General features: G+C 47.3%; 1 protein-coding gene across 1 annotated transcript in view; it reads right to left on the bottom strand.

Moving 5' to 3' along the window:
- DNAH9 (dynein axonemal heavy chain 9) overlaps positions 1-26097 on the bottom strand; it is a 338385-nt gene that overhangs the window by 197234 nt on the left and 115054 nt on the right. The window contains exons 28-32 of the mRNA XM_032431745.1: positions 24605-24709; positions 15049-15206; positions 12227-12365; positions 10197-10484; positions 971-1181 (exon numbers count right to left, since the gene is read on the bottom strand). Of these exons, the coding sequence (XP_032287636.1) occupies positions 971-1181; positions 10197-10484; positions 12227-12365; positions 15049-15206; positions 24605-24709 (901 nt within the window). The remainder of the gene's footprint in view (positions 1-970; positions 1182-10196; positions 10485-12226; positions 12366-15048; positions 15207-24604; positions 24710-26097) is intronic.

The following is a 26097-nucleotide window of genomic DNA, read 5'->3' as shown; positions in this document are numbered from 1 at the left end:
AGGATTACTATCTCTGATATATAAAGAATTGTTACAAATGAATAAGAAAATATTACAGGGAAATAAAATCACAAAAGAGCCAATTACTAAAGCCAATAAGGAGGAAAAGATGCTAAGCCTCATTAATGGTGAGTGAAATAAAAATTAGAGAGGCTGCCCATTAAGTCCCTTTGTTCTAGGCCTCTGACTGAAGGTCCTAAATTAGAATCCAGGCAGTTGGACCCTGTGTAGTCAGACACCAAGATGGGAGGAGGGAGCTGAGAGGCCCTCATCCCAGAAGCCGCATGGGTTTTAGAAAGAGGTCCTATCAGCTCAGAGTTTTCTTTTCAGCTCTCTCCCAGTCACAGTGCCCCTTTCCAGCATCTAGCAGTGATTTCTAAATCTAGAAACGTGACACTGGAGTTAGCACTAAGTGAACAGGAGTTTGGGACCCTCTGAATCGCTGTAGAAGGGATCATGGTCTGTGATGAATGGTAATGAATGATGTCTTCAGCCAGGCCCTGAGGCCCCGTTGTCTGTAGTGATGTCTCCCCATCACTTCTGGGGGCTGACAGGAACATGTGCCCACTGTGGGAAGCCAGAGCATGCTGTGCCGCCCCTTTGGGAATGAGCTGTGGGCTTCCCTACCCCACCCGTGTCTTAAATCCACTGCCAGGCAATGTAGGGACTCTGACTTGTGCTGCACAATCACAGAACCACAATTGAGAATGCCTGCCCTGCTCTCTCCTCTTTCAATGCCCTCTCTCAAGGAGCAGCTAGAAGGGTCTCCAAGGAGAGAGAATCTCCCAACGGCTGAGGTTCCCCTCCAAATCAAAATTGGGGTCTTCCTTTCTTTTCACCTCCTTCTCCCACTTCAAACCGATCAGGCCAGAGTTCTTCCCTCTGAAGTTCACCCTTGGATGTAGATTCAAGCCTGCCCCCCAGGGCTCAGAATAGTGGGAATTTTGTCCCAGGGGTATCCTGCTCTTACCATCCTTCCATTCTCTGGTGGCCGGATTGATGATGCCGAAGAGTTCATCGTTTGTGACTGCTTTGGGGTTGAGGTCGGCCCAGACAGGGCGGCGTTTCATGATCTGATAGGTCTTGTGCAAGGATTTCAGCACCTGAGACTTGCCGGTGCCCGCACTGCCCACCACGAACACGGAGTGTCGCACGGCCAGGAGCTCCTCCAGCTGGACCACCTGGGGAGACACACAATTCATCCAGAGGGACCAACTTGTCACTCACTGACATCCCAACTGCTCTTCTGTGCCCCAGGCTGGTATCTGAGGGGAGACCTGTTGTCAACAGAGGAAGGGTTTTTCACCTCCAGATGTGGTGAGGGGTCCTAACTGTGGGAGCTGCATTCTTATTCATCATTTGGCCATGTAATTATTAGTCACCAACTAAGTGCTGGAGAGTACCAGGTGAGGGAGATGCAGAGAGGACTCTCCCCGCTCCGTGATCTTACAGGCTAAAGGGGAAGCATAATGATTACTATAATCAAGTTATTTATAAAGTGCTATGTGAACAGATAGGAAGAAACAATTGATTTTGTACAGATAAAGGGAATAAGAAAGGCTTCAAAGAAGTGGGGGCATTTGAACTGGGGCTTCAGGGGTGAGTTTGTCAAGATGAATGGGGGATTTGCAAGCAGAGGTATAACAGCACAAAGGCTTGTGGTGTGACAGAGCCTGATGTGGTTGACCAGATGGTTTGATGAGCCCGGAGTCAAGGAGTTCCTTGATAAGCACTGAAGGTCTTATCCCTCTTACCCTGGCTTGTCTCCAGGCTTGCCTTTCTACACTGTTGTAGGAGCACATTTACTGTAATGAAAATCTGATCGTGTCATTGCCGTCACTCTGTCCTTTCAGTGGTTCTCCATCACTTTGGTGAGGACATCCCAAATCCTGAGACTGGCTTACGAGGCCCTTGTGCAGACTGGCCCAAACCAGCTTCTCTCTCTCCTTCCCCAGCATGCACATTCCAGGTAGACAGCTGGGGTTCCTTAATAATGTTCTTTCCTGAGTCTACATCTTTCAAGATATGGTGCCTTCTGTTCAGAAGTTATCCTTTCTCCCGCCTTTTTCCCATCAGACCTACATCATCCTTTAGTCTGCAGTAGGTGTCCCATACCTACATCCTAGTACTCAACATTGCCATGGTTACTCTTCTCCCTATTAGATTATCAGCTCTGTGAAGGCAGGTAGGACTGGGTTTCTTATCTTTTTATTCCCAGTGTCTAGCAGAGAATCTGGCACATACAAATGTTGAACAGATTATTTGCTGAAAACATGAAGGATGGCTGGAAAAGCTGGGTGGCCCCTATCATGAAGGGTCTTATATACCATGGGCTAAGACACTGAACTTTAATGTAGATCAAGTACATTTTGCACTATAATACCCTTAATGGCTGAGGAACACGAATGGGTGAGGTAAGGTACTAGAATATGCACAGTGTGGTGGGACAATACAAAGATTTCCCCCCATACATCCTATTTATTCTACATTTTAAAACATGATAAAAAGTAACTTCTCTGTTTTTTAAAAAATTAAGTGGTACAGGTGTTAAAATGAAAGATCTAGAACTGTACAACCCGGGGATCAGGAGGAGAGCATTACTGCTAGGCTCAGTATAAAGGAAGTAGATGAATTTCTGTTTGGGGAATGAGATGACTTGTTTCCACTGTGGCAGGATAACTGAGATACTGGGTTGTGTTTTCCACAGCATCAATATTTTCCTCTTCTTCGTCTGAAGCTATTGCAGGTTCCTCTGGTTCAGAGCCCAAGAGCACCCAAAGCAGATTCTCAGTCCTGGCTCTTGTTTTTGTCCTTCAGGAACTTAACGAAGGGTCTTCCCAGATAAGGATGAGGGAAGCGTCAGGAAGGGTCTGTGGGGAGCTGATATCTAAGCTAATATATGAATGAAAAAGAGCCACATGAAGACCCATGGGAGACACGCCAGGTGGAGTAATAGTGAGTACAAAATCATCAGGTTCTGGGGTGCCTGGGTGGCTTAGTCAGGTCATGATCTCAGGGTCCAGGAATCGAGTCCCGCATCAGGCTCCCTGCTCAGTGGGGAGTCTGCTTCTCCCTCTCCCTCTGCCTCTCCCCTCTGCTCATGCTTTCTCTCTCTCTCAAGTGAACAAATAAAATCTAAAAAAAAAAAAAAAAAAAATCCTCAGGTTCTGGCTGCAAGCTTGGAGGGCTCAAAGAACAGCAAAGAAAGGTGGGGGTGGGGGAGCGAGTATAAGATGAGATGAGAGAGGTAAGCAGGGGGGTCAGCTATGTAGGAACTGGTACTTGGAATTTTATTCTAAGTACAACAGGAAGGAAGCACTGGAGGATTTTTAGCATGAAACTAGCCTGAGGGCATTGCATTTAAAAAAATGGAGGGGGTTGGGAGGGAAATGGAGGCAGTGCTCTTGTTATTGAACAGAGACTTCGTTGTATTCTTAGATTTTTTTCCCCCATGAACAACTACTGACTCCTTCCCTGATCCCGAAAGCCTTAAAATCACTTTCTAGTTCCACCAACTTCTTTTCATTCATTTCAATAGCATTATTGAGATAGAATTCAAGTACCATAAAAGTCACCTTTTGAAAAGTGTCCGATCCAATGGCTTTGAGCCTATTCACAGGACCATCCAATCATTACCACTATTAAAACATTTTCTTCAACTCCAGAAGGAAAAACCATACCATGAGTAGTCACTCCCCATCCCCCGACTCCTACCTCAGCCCTGTGCAATGCCTCTATTAAATTAGACTCTCCTGGACATTTCATATAAATAGATCTATAAAAGTATGTGGCATTTTGTGAATGGTCTCTTTCACTCATACTGTTTCAAGGCTCATCTGCACTGTAGCATGTATCCGTACATTGGTCCTCCTTATAGCTGAATAAAAGTCCACTGTGTAGGTAGATCACAAGTTGTTTATCCATTTATCAACTGATGAATGAGTTATTTCTATTCTCTGCTGATTATGAATCCATCAACTTTTGACAGTATCTTTTGCAAGGTAAATATATAAGTATCCCCATCCTTCCCTTTATCTTTCTTTCTCCTGTCTTCTTCCAGGCATGTTATACTTTTATATTGCTATGTTTGATAATATTTATATCCTGTTCTGGCCTTGTATTTAGACCTTCTCTATTTTCTGTGATCGTAAGGGTTGAAGACTGATCGTGGCTTAGGTTCTTACAGCTAGAGAGATTTTTCACTACAGAAGAAAGTTGTTGCCTGGTTTACATTGTGTTCTCTATGGGCCTAGTGTCATGACTTGACAGAGGATGTTCTCAGCATCAACCCAAGGTCAAATGGATACTCTTTTCTTAACACTCCATATGTTGATCAATACCAGGTTATGTTTACTTAAAAAAATATTTGGACCATGACTTTTTTCTCTTGGTGTTCTTAATTGCATTCCTTTTTCTTTGTTAAAAGAAAAGACGTATGCCTCAGGTTCCATAACTGAGAAGTTTAATAAAACACAAAAGAACTTTCATCTTGTTGATCTATTCTTGCTTTGAATGTATCCATTTTTGAGGTCTTTTTGTTGGAGACCATGGACTTCCTGCCCTAATTTGGATTAACTTCTTTCTAGGTCTGCTGACAGCTAAGATGCTAGGACTTTTTTTTTTTTTTTTTTTTCCCTGATTCTTGATTTTTTGAAACCCATGGCATTTTTATTTTTCATCCTCATTTTTCCATAGTATGTCCTCAAGTAACTTACTCAAAAGGGTGCATAACCCTGATGTTTATTGCAGCATTATTTACAATAGCCAAATTGTGGAAGCAGCCCAAGTGTCCATTGATAGGTGAATGAAAAAGAAGTGGTTTATAGATACAATGGAATATTACTCAGCCATAAAAAGAATGAAATCTTACCATTTGCAACGACAAGGATGGACCTAGAGAGCACAATGCTAAGTGAAATAAGTCAGAGATAGACAAATACCATATGATTTCACTCATATGTGGAATTTAACAAGCAAAACAAATGAGCAAAGGTGAAAAAAAGAGAAATAAACCAAGAAATAGACTCTTAGCTATAGACAACACACTGATGGTCACCAGAGGGGAGGTGGGTGGGGGATGGGTGACGTAGGTGATGGGGATTAAGGAGCGCACTTGTGATGAGCACCGGGTGATATATGGAAGTGCTGAATCACAATATTGTATACCTGAAATGAATATCACACTGTATGTCAACTGGAATTCAAATAAAACACCAAAAAAGCCAAAAAAAGTAAAATAAATAAAACACTAAAAAGGGGGTACATAACTCTGAAACAAATAATGCAATATATGTTAAGAAAGAAAAAAAGAAGAAGAAGAATGTAGCAGGAGGGGAAGAATGAAGGGGGGGAAATCGGAGGGGGAGAAGAACCATGAGAGACAATGGACTCTGAAAAACAAACTGACGGTTCTAGAGGGGAGGGGGTTGGGAGGATGGGTTAGCCTGGTGATGGGTATTGAGGAGGGCACGTTCCGCATGGAGCACTGGGTGTTATGCACAAACAATGAATCATGGAACACTATATCTAAAACTAATGATGTAATGTATGGGGATTAACATAACAATAAAGAATTTTTTTAAAAAAAGGGGGTACATAAGAAATAAAATTTAGGACTCTTTGATAATACCTTGAATGACAACTTGGTTGGTACACAATTGGTTTTGAAACCTTTTCCATCAGAACTCTGAAGGAATGGTCTCCTGGTCTTCTAGTACCCAGTATTGCTGATGAGAGGCTCCCATGTTGTCCTGAACCTCACTTCTACCTTGGGTTCCCTGTGCCTATCTCCTTAGCCCATCACGCAACCAGGAAACTTACCATTTGCTCTTGACCCCTGACTTCTGAAATTCCATTATGATGTGTCTTTGTAAAAGTTGATTCGAATCCACTCTGTTCAGTACTGACTGAGCCCCTCCAATCTCATGTTTCTCCAGTTCTAGAAATTTCTTTCTAAAATTCTCACTGGCAACATGTTGCACAGAGATCAATCCTCTCCATGTCATCTTGACTCTTGCACTTTGTCTTTTTGTGTATCATATATATTTTGTTATATACACATTTTATATCTACATATAGACGTAAGTATCCCTATCCTCATAAAACAAATAATATACAGGGTGCCTGGGTGGCTCAGTTGGTTAAGTGACTGCCTTCAGCTCAGGTCATGATCCTGGAGTCCCAGGATCTAGTCCCACATCGGGCTCCCCACTCAGTGGGGAGTCTGCTTCTCCCTCTGACCCTCTCCCCTCTCATGCTCTCTCTTACTCTCTAATAAAATCTTTAAAGAAAACAAATAATATACATTGAATAAAAACAAATATATATAAAATATACATTTTTTAAATTATACACATACATACATACATAATTTTGTCCTGGGAGAGTTCCTTGACTTTACCTTCCAATCATTTCACTGAATTATCAGTGACACAATTCTACATTTCTACATTTCAAAGAGCTCTTTACAATTCTCTGATAGTTCTTTTTATTTTTTTTATAGCATCTCATTCCCTTTTTATGGACATCACTTTCTTAATTTTCTTAAAGGATACTAATTAGAACCTTCAAAACGCTCTCTTCCTTATTCACACTGGCGTCAGCTGCCATGTGCGAATGCGTGGGTTTGTGTGTGTGTGGGGGGGTTGTCAGTCTGCCTTTGTCTCTTGCGGGGTTGGCTTTCTCCAGGATCTGGTGAGCCTCAAGGGTAGATGAAGAGCTGCACTGTGTTTTCTAGAAGGCAAGGATGGGTGGATATGCTCGGGGATGCCTTCTCAGAATGAGAGCTCGTGCCGGTGGTTAGACCTCAGCCTTTGTCCTTTCACTTGTGGGCGAGTCAGCAGGCGACTGGCCTCCAGGCTGAGGGGCCCCAGAGAGAACAGACTGACCATACACAGAGGCACCAATATGCCAAGGGCAGGTAGAGTTTCCCCCCAAAGAGCTTATTAGGTTACCTTAGACTTTTCTTTCTGGCTGCGGATTAAATGCCTGGCTGTACGTGGTCTCCCTTCTCAGGAATTTGAGACTAGAAGGGGGAGCTGGGAGAAGAGTGTAGGGAGCCAGATGGAAAAATTATAGGGTAGACTGACTTCATGATCCCCCCTCGGCTGTTTCCAATTCTCTTTCTCGCTCCTGTCCTCCTTTGCTAGCAACTCCAAGCCTGGGGCCTCCCCAGGGTTTGGCTGGGCAGATGGGCTGACTCCAGAGCCCTCCTCTCCTACAGCCCTTCTAAGTGGATTCTGGCCTGCAGCCCTCCTGCCCTGCGGGATCTGTCAACCTGCTTACATCCTCTTTCCAGGAACTGATCGAACTATCCCCTTCTAGGTTCTACACTTCTAAGTCCTCTGTCTCAAAAAAACAAAATTATATGATCACTGTTAGGGATCTCAGGACACCGTCTCAAAGCAGAGCCTCGCTAGGCATTTTTGATGAATGGACTTTTGAGGGTGGTCAGGTGGACGGCACGAACAAGAAGTGGGTAGAAAATGCCAGCTGTACCAAGAGTCTTTAATGGAGAGCATCTGTCTTATCAGCGGGGTAGAAAGCAATCATGAAGAAGGAGGAGAGAGAAAGAAGGACACAGAATGTGGGCCAACCGACCAATAAATAGGAAAAGTAAGATTCTGAGTAGGCAAAAATGCAGAAAATGGGGAGGTCGGGTCATGTTGCCTCAGCAGACTCCCAGAGTGTCTGTGGACTGTTCTGGTCGCAGGACATCAGCCCCCGTGCCCTGTGTATCAGGAGCCTCGTTGGATCTAACTCCCCTCCAGGGAAGGGGCACCTCTTAGGATCAGAGCCCTTAAGAGGAAAGCCCTCGCTCTGTCTGGCATTCAAGGCCTCCTGTATCATGGTCTTACCCTTCAAGTCCTACTGCTCACTCTCTGCCCCCATGCCTTTCTGTTTCCTGTTGCTGGGTGTACGATCTCAGTGCTTCTCCACCCATCCTTCCGCCAACCCTTTGCCTCCACCAGGAAGGCCCTCAGGCCCATCTCTACCTTGACAAAGTCTATCCACTGCACTTGGGAAGAGGGAGGTTGCGTGTGGGGATGGTGGACAGGCAAAACCAACTACAGCTGGGAAGGACCAGGTCATGTTTTGTTTTCTTTGGTGAAATGGAAGCTCAGAGATGGAGAGATGGAGGCAGACGCCAATTCTATTTACGTAGATCCAGGGCTTAATCTCTACCAATGGTATTACATGCTTGAAATGCCTCCTGGTGTGGCGTAGAAGGAACGTGCCCCCCTCCCCAACCCCCCAAGCCAGTAACCTCCTCAAGGCAGAGCACATTCTCTCTCATGAAACCCTCAGCGGGGTATCCTGGAGAAGTAATGGCAGCCCAGTGTCCTTGTCTGTAAAGTGCCTCAACTGCTCCGTTGGCCTCAGGGGTTGTGGGAGGTCAGGTGGGATATGTCATATAAAGGCACTTGTGAACTCTACGGTGGTGTTCATGGGGTTCCCAAAGGTATTACTGCACAGGAAAAAAAAATCTATCCATGTTCCTGTACCCCAGGATCGTCTTTTGTGGCACTTGTCACATCATGCTCCAAGGTACGGTTACTCATATGCACGCACTTACACTGTGGCAACATTTACGCATTCTGGAACATTAGCATCTGCAAAGTTGCTCGTTAAAATAACGGACTTCCAGAAAATGGGATGAGGGCAGACCACTCAGAAAGTACAGAACTTTGTATGCAAAGCCTGAGATATTTGATAATGCATCCTAATCCCAATAAAAACTCTAGCTAGCACAGTTAAATCATGAGAGCGTTTGCACCTGGCCTCATGTTGGCCAATCCTTTGTAGCTTGCTTTTCCAACCAACCTTCCTTCCTTCCTTCCTAAGTTTATTTACTTTTTTTAGTCATCTCTACACCCAACATGAGGCTCAAATTCACAACCTCAAGATCAAGAGTCACATGCCCCTCCAACTGAGCCACCCAGGCACCTCTATTTTTTTTTATAAGATTTTTTAAAAGTCATCTCAATGCCCAATGTGGGGCTCGAACTTACATCCCTGAGATCAAAGAATCGCACACTCCACTGACTGAGCCAGCCAGGTGCGCCAATCGGGGGACCAGTGCTTCCTTTTCCAAGAGGTAGGCCATGGCTATACTCACTTCTAATCAAGACCCTTTTAATCCCGGTTAAAGATCTGTTCTAGACGGAGCCTTCTTTATGCACCGTTTTAATGCAAGCAGAAATGTCTTCGCCTGCCCTGAGCCTCCCCAGAAAGCAGTAGAAACCTTCATGGCTCCCAAGGCCATGGAACCTGTCATACTTTCCCGGAAGTTTCAAGGTTTTTCCTGAAAGTCTATACCTACTGCTAAACGTCTTCATTTTCTGTAGCTGCTCTAACAAATGACTGCTGCTGTGGTGGCCTGAAACAACACCGAGCCATTCTCTTACCGTTTAGGTGCTCGGAAGTCTGAAATCAAGGTACTGACAGGGCCAGTCCCTTCTGGAAGCTCTATGAGAGAATCTGTTTTCTTGCCTTTTCCCGAGTCTAGAGGCTGCCTGCGTTCCCTGGCACTGGTCCCTTTCTCCACCTTCAACACCAGCAAAGGCTGGTGGAGGTTTCTCCTACTTATAAAGACCATTGTGATTATATAGGGCCGCCCAGGTGACCATCTCCCCATCTCAAGGTCAGCTGATTAGCAACCTTAATTCTATCAGCGACCCTAATCTCCCATTGCCATGTCACATAACATAGATTCTGCGGATGGGGATGCGGACATCTTGGGGTGAGGGGAGGGGGGCGGCGTTAGTCTGCCTACCACCCTCAAGTTATTTTAATTGTGAGAAAGCTTGTCCTTGATCACTTCAAAATGCTTACAAGCTCAGAAACTTGCCTAAGAACAAACACGGCTCCCATATTCTACTACTATCAGGTCCTCTCTAATCCGGTCTGAAGTAATTCACAGGAAAAGAACATGTGCGAGAGCAGAACGGGCTGGGGCTTAGTCCTCTGCTGGATTGTGAGCTTTCTGATGATAGGGGTGCCATCTTTCCCTTGCGTTCCGCACCACACATTCCACAGTGTGGGCTCCTCAGTAAAGAGCTCTTGAAATGAATTATTCCTAGGTAGATACCTATTTGTACATCTAAAGCAACCCTTTGGATTAAGGATGACCCATCATCCAAGAAAAGCAGTAAGAGACCAAAAAAAAAGATCTCAGGAGGGAAACCCCAGTGTACCTTGAGCACAAAGTTGTCCTCAGCCTGGAGCTTCAGATCCACTACTGCCTTCCGAACCAACGCTTCGAAGTTGAGATCTCTCCTCCGGGGGACATCCAGGGCAGGAAAGAGGTCCCCGATCAGGCCCATGAACACTGGTATGTCGTCGGTCACGATCTTGGGGATGTTGAAATCTCGCAGGGAGCGCATCAGGACTTGGTCCTCGGGGCGGTCAGGGTCCCCTCGCTTCAGGGATCCGGCCACCACCAGCACAGACTTGATGGCCCGCAGGCCCCAGTCATAGTGATCCTGAGGGAAGGAGGCACAGGTCAGGCAGGGCCTGCTGGGATGCAGAATGCCCTATGCCCGTGCTAGTATCTATAAAATTATAGGCAGGTCACTTCTGAGGCCAAGGCGGAGGCTCAGGAAAGGACCAATGACACGGAATATCGTGGTGGTCACAGATCCCAAGCTCCCGGTCTGGCTAATGCTACTTTTCTAGCTGTGATGACAACGAAGCAGACCCAGAGCATACAGAGGGTTGGGGGCCAGGGAAAGCAAAAAGAACCACCTCCCGACCTATCTGGCTACTCCTTGCACATTCCGAGAGCGGAAGGGCATCCAGGAGGAAGCCACATTAACTCTTATGGTCGAGGCTAAGCTCACATGCTCTACACCAGGGAGGCCTTCAAACGCTCTGAGAAAAGCAGTGAAGAAAAATTACCAGTAGCAACTCATAGAAAGGCAGCGGCAAGAGCTTAAATCAAGAGGCAGGGGTGCTTGGATATAAAGTGGTAGGCAGAAAATGAGATGGATTTGAGAGAGATCCAGAGGGTGGAATGCACAACCATTCATCCACGATTAGATAGAAAAGAAAAATGCCTGGAAAAGAAAAACGCCAAGGATGACTCCCAGCATTCCAGAATTAGCCAGTGAGGGAGGGAGGGTTTTGCGTTCTGAAGCACGGAATGCAAGAGAAGTAGGTTGGGTTGGGGACCGGCAGGAAGATCGGCTTTAGATGCTGCGCGAGAGGAGTTTTCTCCCACTCAGGAGAGCTGAGGTATAGACCACTGAACATACAGGTTTAGAGCTCAAAAGAGAGGTTCGGGGTGGATTTGTGGCTGTCAGCTGCTGGCCTGCAAGTCAGTGGTGGTGGGGACCCGGCAGCTGATGCAGTGAGCAAGGGGCCCAGGAAAGCATGGAGAAACAGAAGAGGTTTTTAAGGAAATCCACCTGGGACAGATTTCACGGGGCTGAATGCGCCCATGCTGTGGCAGCAAAGATAGTTCTAGTAAGAGAGGAGTAAGTAAGAGAGGCCTGGGGGGAGGAGAAACTCAGTGGGAACAGCCCAAGGAAGCCTGACTGGCTGTCCCTGCCACCAAGAAATTCTCCACCCAAGGCATGAACCTTGGAGGTTCTTGTTCCTGTGTGGGGACCTGCCCCAGGCAGAAGCCACATTTAAGGACAAGCAACAGTGACATCTGTGGGACTCCTTAGAATGCCTAACTATCTCTTCCCAACCCTTTCCCCATCCCATGGCCCTTCAGGTAGAGACAATTCCCTTCAAGGGAATTTTGTTGGCCACAGAGGTGTTTCTCATGGGACACTGGATCTATGAGGTGTTGCTAAGTAGTCTATGAAAAAAAAGTTTAGGGGTGCCTGGGTGGCTCAGTCAGTTAAGCGGCTGCTTTTGGCTCAGGTCATGATCCCAGAGTCCTGGGATCGAGCCCCACGTCGGGGTCCCTGCTCAGTGGAGAGCCTGCTTCTCCCTCTCCCTCTGCCTGCCTCTCTGCCTACTTGTGCGCTCTCTCTGTGTCAAATAAATAAATAAAATCTTAAAAAAAGAAAAAAAAGTTTGGGGGCCAAACAAGGTTTTTTTTTTTTTTTAATGCTAGGCTAAGAAAAATGAACACGAATCTTTGTTGTAGAAGTGGTCAGAGCTTTTGCTATTCTTACGGACACACTGATTCTCTGTGAGAATGCTCTACTACATTGGCCCAGAGCTGGGCAATCACATGGGACTGGTGGTCCAGCCAAACTAGGGAGAGTACCTGTTTAGACAGCAGCTCTTTGCACAACTGGTAAAGGGTGATGAACTTTCTGGCTAATGACCGCGCTTCAATGAATCCTTCTGCCACCAGCATGATCTCGCAGATCAGCTCAAAGTCTGGAACCACCATTGCACAAGGCCTGTGAACAGGGAGACAGAGGGCCAAGATGGTTTCCCAGCCACAGTTGAAGGGGGGCTTGGAAGACGAGCGACATTGGCTGAGATCACGGACAGAGGGATCTGTGAGTATAAACACTTAGCCCTTAGCAAGAGTTTCATCTAAGACTCCCAATGAGTTGACCAAGGATAAAAGACATGAACACTCTTGTCCAAGGTGATGGATGATGGTAGCAGGCAGGGGCAGAGTTGGGGCTATAGCTCATCTTGTAACTTGGGGCCAGTGTACCTTACACAGGCACAGGTTAGTAAAGCTTTAGTAATTCATAATTTATTAGTTACTTCTATAACAGATTACGGGCTAAGTTTGAGGAATTGGGTCTCTCCTGGGGTCTACAATCTATTCCTCATTTTCAAAACCATATCTCTCCTCCAAACCTAGACACTTGGGGCTTATTCTGTGCTTACATGCATACAAATGTAAATATCTAATGCTGAGGTCTAAAGTAAATACCCATTAACCCCATCTTGCCACAAAATGCATATATGAGGGGCGCCTGAGTGGCTCAGTTGGTTAAGTGACTGACTCTTGATTTCAGTTCAGGTCATGATCTCAGCATCTGAGATGGAGCCCTGCATCAGGCTCCATGCTCAGCAGGGAGTCTGCTTGGGATTCTCTCTCCCTCTCCCCCTGCCCCTCCCCCTGCTTGCATGTTCTCTAAAATAAATAAATAAAATCTTTTAAAAAAAGTCATACATGAGAATACAGAGGGGAATTTTTTTCTCTCTATAAGGATTTGCTGTGGTTTTTTTCCCCCCTCTAGCTCTAGAAACATTTGATTTTAAAATTACTTATTTTTAAAATTGATTTATTAAGTATATAACAGGAGCCTAAGGTTGTTCACATTTCCTTAACTGCATTTTCCCTACACCGATATAAAATTTTCAAAAACATATCATTCAAGAACATTTTTCCTTTAAATTATTTTACATTGTATTCAAATTCAAAGGCGCAACCAAACACTTAGATTCTCAAAATTATTTTGCAGCCTGAAATAAGGTTAAGTATGCATCCATACAACAGATTGCAGTAAGGAAAAGAATGCTATAGGAGGAAAACTATTTAGTGGCACAGGAAAATAGTTAACAAAGGCAGGATCCTCACTTACGTAGGTTCTTATCCCAAGGTTGAAAAAAGAAATACTCTGCCCACCGGATATTGGAAGGGAGGACGCCAAAGGGTTTTAACTATCTCTGGATGATAGTATTTAGACGGGGAGAGCAAGTGTTCTGGAGTCAGACTGTTTGGGTTCGAACCCAAGTTCTGTGGCTTGCTACTTGGGCTCCTAGCTAACCATAGTAACTGGGGTTCCTCCCCTGGGCAATTTGCTGACCCTGTTTTCTCCCTGTACAAGGGGGATACTAGTGGTACCCACCTCATAGATAGGGCTTTTGTGAAAATGAAGTATAAAAGTAGACGTTTGTATTTATTGTTTTTACATATATTTTTCTCCCCCCACAATCCAATTTTCTGATATAAATGTTCCCTTTAAATTCGGAGGGGGGATATAAAGAGTAGATCAGGGTGATAACCCACCTCTGTTATTGCTTGTAAACATGAGGCTCACTTAAGAAATACTTCGTGCAAACAAAGAGCCACGACTTTGGGTAACCAACAAGCTCTGGGTTACAGTGGGCACTGGCCTGGGGCTGGGGCCGGGATGCCTACGCCGCACCTGTGACATAGGGATCTGCCACCGCTGGAGCTCACGGGGACCAGACTGAGGGACGGAGTGCACAGGGAAGCTCTTCAGCGGTCTCCTGGGCTCCACGTCCCCACAGAGCAGGGGCTCTGGGTCCCCAGATGAAGCCGATCTCTGTGTCACGGCTCCCACGGCCTCTCTGTCTTAGGTAATGGTCCAGTAGGCAGAAAATCGGAAGCCGTGAGGCATCTTTTGTTGCTGGGCTGACTTCTCTTTCCTGAGACAAAGAACGGAGACTGCAGCCCCTTCTAGAAAATGCGTTTGTGGTTTCTTAACACAATAAAGAGGATTTAAAAGCATGGCAATGTCCACTGGTGGCCCAAGGTGAAATATAAGAGGTGTTCTCGTGCCTCGTTACTAGGAGTGTGATTCAGTACTGCTCTTGTTTAGAAAGCAATTTGTTGGTGTGTGTCAAGAGCCTTAAAAACGCGCCTCCCTCTTAACTCAGTGATTCCGCTGCTGGGAAGTTAGCGAAAGAAAATAATCACGCATATAGAGAAAAGGACTTATATACAAATATGCACATGACAGCATTATGTATACATTTCTTTTAAATATTAGAAACCATCTTAATATTTAAATATGGACTTAATTACACCGTGGACCATGTGCTTGGTAGGATAAAATGTGGCCGTGAAATTAGATTTCTTAAGAATATCTAATAGAAGAGATGATTTATGATAGAGTATGAAGTGGAAAAAACCAAAACAATACGAAACTGTTGTCGACCACAAATGTAGGACTTTAAAATACCCCATATAAAGGAGAACAGAATAGAATTAAGCAAGACATAATTTTACGAGTGATAGTATCAAAGGTGGTTTCATAAACTCTACTTTTTCATGTGTTCCAAATTTCTTCTGATATATATGCCATTTTCAGTGGAAAAAAGTAGAAGCAGCTTCTCTCTTGGGCCCTTGCGCGGGGCAGGGCTGATGCTCACCTGAAGAGAGCCTTGAGGTTCTCCGGAAGTTCCGTGCGGCCGGCGTAGCCCGGGTTCATGGTGATGAAGATTCCCACAGAAGGATCCAGGCTAATCTCCTCCCCAAGGAAGTTGAACCGCTGCTTCTTGTCTCGGATTGCATCTTGAATGCTTTTGACCTGGTGAACAAGTAAGGAAAAGGTCTGCACCGTGTTCCGGGGGTGGAGTGGTAGCTAAGGCTGGGAAGCGTGGTTACGCCCAGTGCGGACACCTGCTCTGTGGCCCCTTTCATTGAAGGACAGGCACAGTGACTGCACCCTGGACCCTCTACTGACGGTGCCCGTCCAAAAGAAATCTGGTCGCCCACATCCGTGATGGCACAGCAGCTAAGGGGTTGGGAGTGAACAGCGAACAGGGGTCTAGCCCCACGGGCCACTCACCAGGCACTGTTCCAAGGGCTTCTTACGTACTAATTCATTTTCTCTCCACAAAGATCCTTCGAACCCCTTTCTCTATAATGAACCAGAAGCACTAGGCAGTGGGGTAGTTCGCCTGGCTTTGCACACCTAGTAAGTGGTCGTGTTCTGGACTTGAATCCGGGCAAGTGGATTCTGGAGCCTGGGCTCTTGGCCCCTGCATGATGGAGGGAACACCAGGACCCACCCCCCTGGGGTTGTTCTGAGGATTAAATGAAATCAAGCCTGTAAAGAGCTTAGCATACAGAAAATGCTTAAGAACAGCAGCTGACATGGAAATCGTTAACGTGATCCTCAGCCTGGCTCCTCAGGTTATGTCTCTAGAACAGACAGCGTGAACACAGCTTACCTCTTTAGGGATCGAGTGCCCTGCAGATGGCAAAGCAAGGCTGGAACCCCATCCCCGAGGACTAGGAGTGCCTTTCTAAAGAGATCAGACTTTTTCTTAAATGTAGGGACTGAAGCTGAAGCTTGACCTGGTCATTCTAGATCACCCCTACAGCAGCGGGCGGAGAGACAGAAACGAAATCACCATTTTCACACGCGGCGCTTTGGAAAAGCGTATGCAAAAATGATCAGCGACAGAAGGAGGGCAGACAAGAGGGGCACACTTGTTCGGCCAGGCCCCAGAATATCTCCGAGTTATCTCAAGCTTCTTGGGGTTCCTGAAAGCAAAGCCTGAAAGCAGGGGGGGCGGCCAGTGCGAGGTTTTGAATGAGCTCCAGTCACATTGGCCGTGGTCAGGGTGTTTAGAATAGCCAAGGGTTCTGGGGAGATTGGGCTGCAGGTGCATGGGTAGGTCTGGGAGAGAGAGGACAGACACAAAGAGAGAAGGACATGGCCAGAGCTGGAGCATTTATGAAAGAGAAAGAGAGAGAGACAGATGAACAGACCGACAGCAGGAAGTAGAAGAGAAAGACATGAAGCAGCTAGCCCACCTACCATGGAGCAAGGCTCTCTCCAGTGCCAGGCTGGGCAGAATTCACTGGAACGTGGGACAGGTCTACAATTAGGATTCCGCTCCTTTCCCCAAGTGAAGCTCTCAAGACCAAAGCATTTGAGCTCATGGCAATCAGCTTGAGACTGAGACTTCTCTTCTGTGTACAGATTGGCAATACCCTTGTGGGACAGGTGGTCTTCAGTGCCCCGCACACGTGGGGCTCACGGCACAGTCCTGCACAGCACCTCCTGCCTCCCCATCACCCCGCTGCTTCTGCAGGTGGTAAAGAATGGGCTCTCTCCGGTGGCCCCAGTCCTCCCATCTATCAAATACGCTGAACACTCACCATCGTGTGGGGCGGGGAAGTGAGTTTAATTGCCATTTACCGATTGCCCTGATAGCCTTGGGCGAAGGCTGGAGCCCAGGACCCTTTTGGCTGCCCGCTGTGACTCCGCCTTCCCTCCTGCAACACTGAGGCCCAGGAACCTCATGCTCGCTCAGTGAGAGTTCATGACGCACTGTAGGATTAGTAACATCTATCATTTCATGTAAAATTCTGCAGTGGCGGGGGGCTCTTGAGGGAGAGCATGGAGTAGACTCAAAGCTGGAGCATCAGTTCTAGTAGCAGGCTCTGTTAGCAGGGCTCATGCAGGACAGGATGGGAGACCGTCTGCTGGGCACCTCATTCCCTTAGCAGCAACCAAGGTCCACGGGTCGAGCCCCTGCAATTCAGTGGACGGGGTCCAGGAGGCCCCGATAAAGTCCAGAGGTCCTTCGGGATGTCGGGGAGGAGTGAGCGAGAAGCAGGTGGGCTGGGATCGTATGGGTTACACCGCAAGCCCAGGCAGATGGAGTCTCAAACACAGGTAGGCGTAAACCGATACCAAAAGGGCCAGGGACACTCCTCACTCACGGAGGTCTATTTCTCTGTTAAAAACTCATCGCTTTGAAAGATTTTAAAGCCATGGGGCATAACAACAAAAGAAGAACTGACATTTACCGAGCACTTGGTATGTACCAGGCGCTTCTCTGAGTATTTTGTGTGAGTTATCCCGTTAAGTCCCTTCAATAGCTGGACGAGATGGGCAGATCCTTATTTTAAAGATAGGGAAGCTGAGCCAAAGGCAGTGAAAAAGCTGTGCCACAGTTGTGCGAGATGCTGAGTTTAGGGAGGCAAGGCGAGGGGTATGCGGGGACCTGACGCTATTTCTGTAACTCTTCTATAAGTCTAGAATCAGTTAAAAATAAAAAGTTACAAGAAAAAAAAAGAAACTTGCCAGCTCTCTAACAGTTGGTACGCGGGCAACCTGAGTTACCAACCAGGCAATCTGGTCCCAGAGCACATGCTCTTATTAGCCGCTTCCCCAAACCACCTTTTACCAGAAGGACACCATGCCAGCCACGGACGCTGCTTCATCAAACATGCACCTTTCAGGGGAATTTTGTTTTGCTCTGAAAATAATCATAATTTAGAGAGATGTGTTTCCACGAGGTAAGAAAAGGCTCATTTGCCACTCATTAAACACACACACACACACACACACACACACACACACACACACACACAGAGCTACGTAGAAACCAGTGTTCTCGACCGGGGGTGATTTTGCACCTGCCCTCCCCAGGGGACATCTCCAGCCATGGCTGGAGACATTTTTGTTGTCCCAAGTAGGGGGGGGAAATTTCTGAAATTATCAGACGCAAGACATCGAAAATGCCAAAAGTTGGGAAAACCATGATCCTCAAAATTGAACATTTTACCAATAAGGAAATTGAAGGCAAGAAGATATAAGTTAATTCTGGTATTTCTGCTCATCCCCACCCCTGCACAGTGACCCCGTCAGAGCTGCAGACTGGTCCCTCCCCCTTGGCGCACCTGCGTCCTCCACTCCTTCTGCCCCGCCTGCCATGGGGAGGATGTGTCTCTGCAGCCAGGGGCGAGGAGACTGAGGAGAAGCAGCAGGTCTCTAAATTTAGTGTACGAATCCCTCGGGATTGTTTGGAAATGCGGACTGTGTCACAGCCAGGCTGTGGTGGGTCTGGGTCTGCATTTCTAATAAGCTCCCAGGGGAAGCCGATGCTGCTGGCCAGTGAAGTGTCCTTGCCATTGGACCCAGCTGCCCCCTACCAATTACAGGACCCTCCACTGGCCCTCAACCAGATGGGCTCACTTTCTCTTCCAGCCTCCACAGCCTTTCGTCATCCCTCTCTCGTGGAGCTTGCTTTCTGCCTTCTGCTTTAGATGCATGCATAGGTCTGACCTCTATTGCGGGCTGGTCCTGATTGCAGGTGATCGGTCCTGGATCCTGGACAAGCCTCGTGTGCATGTCCGACCATGGGGGCAGGCCTGATGGGATCTCTTAAGAATTAAGTCTTTCCAGATGAATGGATAAAGAAGATGTGGTATACATATACAATGGAATATTATGCAGCCATCAAAAGGAATGAGATCTTGCCATTTGCAACGACATGGATGGAACTGGAGGGTGTTATGCTGAGCGAAATAAGTCAATCAGAGAAAGACATGTATCATATGACCTCCCTGATATGAGGAATTCTTAATCTCAGGAAACAAACTGAGGCTTCCTGGAGTGGGGGGGGGTGGGAGGGAGGGGGGGCTGGGTGATAGACATTGGGGAGGGTATGTGTTATGGTGAGCGCTGTAAATTGCATAAGACTGATGGATCACAGACCTGTACCTCTGAAACAAATAATACATTATATGTTAAAAAAAAAAAAAAAAGAAGAAAAAGATAGCAGGAGGGGAAGAATGAAGGGGGGAAATCGGAGTGGGAGACGAACCATGAGAGACTATGGACTCTGAAAAACAAACTGAGGGTTCTAGAGGGGAGGATGGGTTAGCCTGGTGATGGGTATTAAAGAGGGCATGTTCTGCATGGAGCACTGGGTGTTACACACAAACAATGAATCATGGAACACTGTGGCAGCGATGGCCGAGTGGTTAAGGCGTTGGACTTGAATCATGGAACACTACATCAAAAACTAATGATGTAATGTACGGTGATTAACATAACAATAATAAAAAATAAATTAAAAAAAAAAACAAGAATGAGGTCTTTCCCTTCCAAGACTGGAAGCTGGTGGGGATCATGGAGGTTCTGCCCCTGCATCCTCCCACCCAGGCTGGAGCCTTGTATCAGACACACTCATGAAGGCTAACGGTCATACCATCTTTCCTGCAGGTGACAGGGGTTAAGGAGGTCACCTGCTAGCTCAGAGCTGCCTGAATCCTCTCAGCTTTTTCCTCCGAGCCCCTCTACCTTGCCCCTTCCATTCTAGGGAAGTGGCCCACTCTGGGGTCCAGACCTTGCCCCCAAATGCCATGTGTTACTAAAATCCTGCCTGGCTCACTTCATGCTTCTCTCTGCAAAAGCAGATTGGAGTTTGCAGGAAGTGCAACCCACTCACCACTTTGTACATTAAAAAAAAAATTTCCATGTTTTCACCTTATACCTTAAGCTCCTCCATAAAGGGTGTTACGTGGGAAGCTCCCTTGTTTCTGAGACTCTAGCATGTTTTCGTCACCCTGAGTCCTTGGAACACTGCTGTGGTGACCTCTCAAGACCTTGCTAGTTGATCTGCTGCTTCTCGCTGCTTCCTGCCTTGGCCCCAGCACACTTGTGCCATGGGGAAGGAAGAGACATGGCAGAAATGCCTGGCCAGGGAGCATGGAGGAAGACAGGGGGCTGGAGGGAGAGGGGGCTGGACTATGTCCTGTTGACGTGTATTTCTGGACCCAAGGCCTAGCAAGCTGATTGCAATGGTATTGGCAAAATTCTGGGGGAAGAAAAGAGGAAGTAGTATTTTATACTTTTTTAAAATAGCAGAGTAATCACTCTTGCAATTGCCACACTTTTTCCCAATCGTATATGCAATTCGGCTTGACCAATCTGACAGAGACATGAAAATACCCACCTCCAAGAGCACTGGAACACATGGACTTTTGGAGAAGTTACTGGGAAGAAGAGTGCAGGCAGGCAAGGAGCCGAGAGGAGGGGACAGAGAAGGGGGGAGGGAAGGATGGGAGAGAGCTGTCACAGCTGGTGTGGCTTCTGAACCAATATGCCAGCCCGGATTGCTGCGGGAATAATTAAGTGCAATTTTCTCCTTGGACGGGTATAGGATTTTAAATGGGACGGGCTCAGATTCTGCCCAGGCTGTTGTCAGACCAGTTTCTTGAGAATGTCTCTCCTGCAGGTGTGTTCTGAGACTGGAGTGTGAAAGCATTGGGGAATTCTGGGTGGAATTTATTTCATTTAATTCCAGAAGCAAAAAGGAACTGCCCTTGGAGAACCTACTAGGACATCCTGTTGGGCAGTTTCAAAATAAGGTGAATTCACCGTGTTTATCTATTAATTGCTAGGGACAATGGCTGGTGAATATTGCCTCATCATTTAGGACACGAAGTTTGGGAAGACAGTCTGAGGTTGGGCCAGCTGAGAAGGAGTGAAGGGTGTTGAAGAGGCTGGTGAGTCCAGGGTGTTGACCCTCATTCCATGCCCCATGTCTCCCGGCCTCCTACTGGCCTGCAGTCCTCAGGTAATAATGATAGTAATCACCACCGCCATCATCATCATCATAGTCATAGTCATCACTGTCACCACCACCACCACCATCATTACCGCTATTTCCACACCACCATCATCATCATGACCACCATCATTATGGTCACCATCATCGTCATGGCCACCACCATCACCCTCATCTTATCACCATATTTCCACACTATCATCATCATAACTACCACGACCATCATCACCATGATCACCACCACCACCATCACCACCACCATCATCATGGTCATCACCATCATCACAACCATCATCATGACCATCATCACTACTAATATCACCACCATCACCATCATCATGGCCATCACCATCATCAACACCATCACCATGGCCATCACCATCATCAACACCATCATCACCACCACCATCATCATGGTCATCAGCATCATCAACACCATCACTACCATCACCATCATCATGGTCATCACCATCATCAACACTATTACCCCCATCAGCAGTATCACAGAGACTAATATTTATCGCATGCCTACTATCTGTAGGGCTTTAAATGCTTTACACATATTAACTCATTTAATAATTATTACAACTGCATCTAGTAGGTACTATTATTAACCCTCTTTACGGATGTGGGACTTGAGACGTGGACTTGCTCAAAGTCACCCAGCTGGAAGGTGGCAGAACCAGAGTTGAGCACTGGCTGTGTGGTTTCAGACATGACCTATACACATAAGCGCTTCCCCACCTCCTTGCCTGGTTTACCCCACCCTACAAGAACCTGTTTAAGATCCCAACTGCATGTAGGATTGCTCCCAAAATCTGGAGCCCAAGATGAGCTCTACACTGACTCTGGTCTGGCTCTCACTGCTTCCTGTTGGCTCTTCCCCAGGGCTCCTTGGAGGGACACCATGAGATGGCCCTTTGGCAACCCCATTGCACTGGGGCACCATGGAGGGGGGTAACTATTCAGGCTAAGTGGTCCTGGATATCAGGGAGGACAGTCACAGCAGCGCAACCTGGCTGGTGAGGACGAGAAAGGCCCTCTGCGATCTGGGGCCAGCAGCCAGAAGAGGGGATGCAGAAACTCCTACCAGCAGAGATGAAAAAGTTGGACATTACAGTAGGTAGAACTAACAGAGGATGATGGGCAAGGGAGTGAAAAAGATGGGTGTTCCATGAGCTGCCAGGTGTCTGCAGTGGAGGAAGGAGAAAAATCCCAGGTACACTGTATAATTATGGTTATCAATCCAGACATTCATGGCCGTGAAGAGCTTAAGCTTCTCTCCCGACTCTCAGAACCCTTGTAGGCCCAGAATTAGTGCTCCGAGAAAGCTCTATTTTATTCGTGTTACTCCACATCCTCTATCCCCAAATTGACACAGAGCTGAAAGGGGGCGTTAATCCTGGTTCTTCTAAGTTCTGAAGTGACCACACAGAGGTGAATGCAACTAGCACCCTGTGTTTTGGTCTAACTCAGTTTTTTTTTTTTTAATTGAATGAGTTGCCAACTTTCAGAAACCTGGAGATTTTTTTTTTTTTTAAATAAAAATCTGGACTTCCAGCTTCACTTTAAAATTTAAAAAATCTGGCAACACTGACATATATTCTGGCAAGGCAGAGGCGTGCTGGTAAATGTTTAAGACCCAGCTCGTCAGGAAAACAAAATGCCCCTGATTTGTAGGATTTGCCAGTTTCCATTGTGAAAAATACTCCCATCACAGCTGATTTCGAGCCACCAATGTGAACAGCAATGACATGCAGAGAGTCAGCACTCATGAACCAAGCTAGTTGAGGGTTTTCAGTCTAAGAGAGTGTTCTGGCCAGCTATTTGACTTACTGCTGCCACCAACTCCTACTGAATCAATCCGAAGAAAAGGGAAAACCATATATCACCGCTGGGAACGAGAGAAGAGCTGCACAGTTTTGCAACTTGCAAGAGCTTCACCAAGAGACAGTCCGGGCAAGAATCCCTGAATGGCAGCACCAACTGGCTGGCCAGTGCAAGAGATGGAAAGCCTGACTACCTTGCGGGGGAGGGTGAAGAGCAGGGACCCCACAGAACCCCCCGACCACTTACGGCTCCCAGTTGGAGATGAAGGTGAGCCATGGAATCAGCGGATGGTGTGAGCTCCGCTCCTGTTCCAGCCTGTGTGGACGGGGACAGTATGTGGCATGGGGACAGCATGCTGGAGGCGGGGGGGGGGTCCTGTCAGGACGCACAGGCCAGTGGGAGGGGGAGGAGGATGCTGCTTCTGCCAGCTTCCCCACCACGGACCACCCTTTGTCTGCACAACCCCCACCTCCCCTCCCACTGCCCTTGCCCAGAAACATGTCAGTCAAGCTAAGCTTTTGCCTTGACCCTTTGTTTGGGCCTGAAGGAATTAAACCAAGGCCTAGGGGGACCAAAGAGTCCTTCCTAGCTCTGTTTTTCTTTTTTTGTCCTGTATACATGTTGCTCTGGAAATAAAGACAAAGGGCAGGAGGAACATTATATGGTTGCGCCGCATGGAGCCCAGGCACAAACTGGGAGGCCAGTGATGCCAGTGTCCCAAGCGCCATCACCACATGGCTTCCTTCACTGCGTAGACCCTTATGCTGCCTTGTTGAGCTGGTAGCACTGGGGGGCCCTGAAACCACAAGGTCCCAGTGGGAAAGAGGGGCACCCAGTTTATTGGAAGGAGGACAGAGCAGGGGCTGGCAAAGGCTGCGCTTTGCTGGGGTGACTGGGGGGTCTTGAGGGGAGGCTGGGGGGCTCCCGCTGAGGCTGCGGCTCCAATCCGGACCCTCACGAGAGACCAGTGACTTCACTGCGGCCACTGATTTTCCCGCCGCTCAGCCCCTCCTTAAAACCACTGCCAAGCAGAGGGCCATTTCCCCTGCAGCCAATTCCAGAGGCCTCCTGCTGCCCCTGAAGAAGGCACAACACATCACGGCAGTGGTGTCCCATCCCGTGAGTCAGGAATCAAGTCGCTTCTAGAGCACTGAAGGGTGCTCACGCCCGTCTCGAGAACGAACGTTGTTTTGTGAAGTTAGGGATCATGTCCTATTCAAGTGGGGACGCTTCCCCCTAGTTCTGAGCATAGCACTCACTGTGCTGGGGGTGCTTCATGGAGGAGATGCTTTCTGGATGGGCTGAGACACAGTGGCCACGTAGATGTGACCCAAACGTGACTTCCTTCCTTCGGCAACATTCACCCTGTGAGCCTCGCTTTATATACAATGAGGTGAACTGGACCAAGGGAGGTAGACAACTTTCCCAGATTCAGTTACAACAAGGAAGACATTTCCAAAGTCCGTGGCCTTTCCAAGGAGCTGGGCTCTCCCATCAGGTTTGATTCTCTCCTTGCCCCCAGGAAGCATGTGGGACCTGTCACAGAGGAGGAAATGGGGGTCCCATGGCCAGTAAATGGATTCACCTTGGTGGGGACCCACAGGATGCCCATATCCTGCACCGGGGCCAAGTTTAGAGGGCAGAGGGAGGGGCGTGGAGTCCAAGTGGGGAAGGGGACACAGAAGTGGATGAGCAGAGGTTGACAGCAAGAGGATACATAGCCTTCCACAGTGCTTGGCAAGAAGACCACGAGGCCCCCACCAAATTCCGGCCCCCATACCTGCACGGCCACCACCGACAAGACCTCTACCGAGATTCGGTTAAACTCATCAAAACAGCCCCAGGCACCGGTCTGAGCAAGGCCTTTGTAGATGTTGCCGCAAGACTGCAATGAAACGTACAAAGATTAAATTACTCTCAGTGCCGGGCTCATCATCACGCATCTAAGTCAGTTCCCATCCTGTTTGTGAGAGATATTTCCAGTCCCTTAAAGACCGCCGGTTCGAAAAACTCCTATTAAAATTTCAAGGGCAATTACATTTTGGATGGCCATGGGTGCCAACGTAAGTCACGGGGTCAAACAGAACCTTTTCAAGACACTTGGACCAAAATCCCTTTAAAATGTCATCGGGCTTGGGCGCCTGGGTGGCTCAGTTGGTTAAGCGACTGCCTTCGGCTCAGGTCATGATCCTGGAGTCCCAGAATCGAGTCCCACATCAGGCTCCCTGCTCAGCAGGGAGTCCGCTTCTCCCTCTGACCCTCCCCCCCTCTCATGCTCTCTATCTCATTCTCTCTCTCAAATAAATAAATAAAATCTTTAAAAAAAAATGTCATCGGGCTTGCATTACTGTTGATTCTGTAGCTTTCAAAATCCCAGGAAATGAATAAAATTTTGTTTTTTGGTTTTTTTTGGGTTTTTTTGCACTATACAGACAAAAAAAAAAAAAAAAAAGCCATCCACTCAGCCTTTGGCATGTGCTGATAAACAAGTTTATGTCTGTGTCTTTAGATTCGGGCCCAAACACCCAGCCCTCCCAGAGTGCTAGGAAGCTGGAGATGGATGGGGAAAGTGATAAGATCCGTAGAAAGTGAACGACAGGTAAATATTTTCAAAGGAGAGCAAGAAAAGAATTTCAAAGAGAAGATGGCATATCTGTCCTAAAAATAACTGTCCGGGCATTCAGTGTGAATCAGTAAACCATGGAGTCATACAAAGGGGGAGGTTATGGGGGGACACTCTCAAGGCCATTGGCTGGGTGACTTTGCTAAAGCGCTGGGAAAGTGGAAAAGTCTCATTTGCTTCTGTAATGAGTGTTTGCTGACCATCAGCTCTGTGCACAGCTCATGCTCTAGACACAGAAGGGCTTGGTCCCTCTAAGAGCTTCTAGTTAGGCTGTGGAGAGAAGGCATATGGACAGCACAGGTAAATCGCCACAGGAGCAGTGGTTCCAACGGATACAGTAAAAGGCAGCTGTCATGGCATTGAGAGAGGGATGAATCGAAGCGCTCGCCAGTGATCAGTGTTGCCAAAGAGCTGAACTTCAGACAGTACTGGACAGCATTTCCCAGTTTATTTCATGGGATGCCAAATCCAGGAGATGCTCCTTGAAGAGAAGGCGTTTGGGTCAATCGAGTTTAGGAAACACCACATTCTAGGACCCTCTTTTGCTAATTTATGACATATATTAGAATTTTAGGGCACCTGGGTGGCTCAGTCGTTAAGCGTCTGCCTTCGGCTCAGGTCATGATCCCAGAGTCCTGGGATCGAGCCCC

This window comes from Phoca vitulina, unplaced genomic scaffold (assembly GCF_004348235.1).
Source record: "Phoca vitulina isolate PV1807 unplaced genomic scaffold, GSC_HSeal_1.0 scaffold47, whole genome shotgun sequence".
Classification (NCBI taxonomy): Eukaryota; Metazoa; Chordata; class Mammalia; order Carnivora; family Phocidae; genus Phoca; species Phoca vitulina.
The sequence above is the reverse complement of the archived record's forward strand: the minus strand, read 5'-3'. Positions and strand labels throughout refer to the sequence as shown.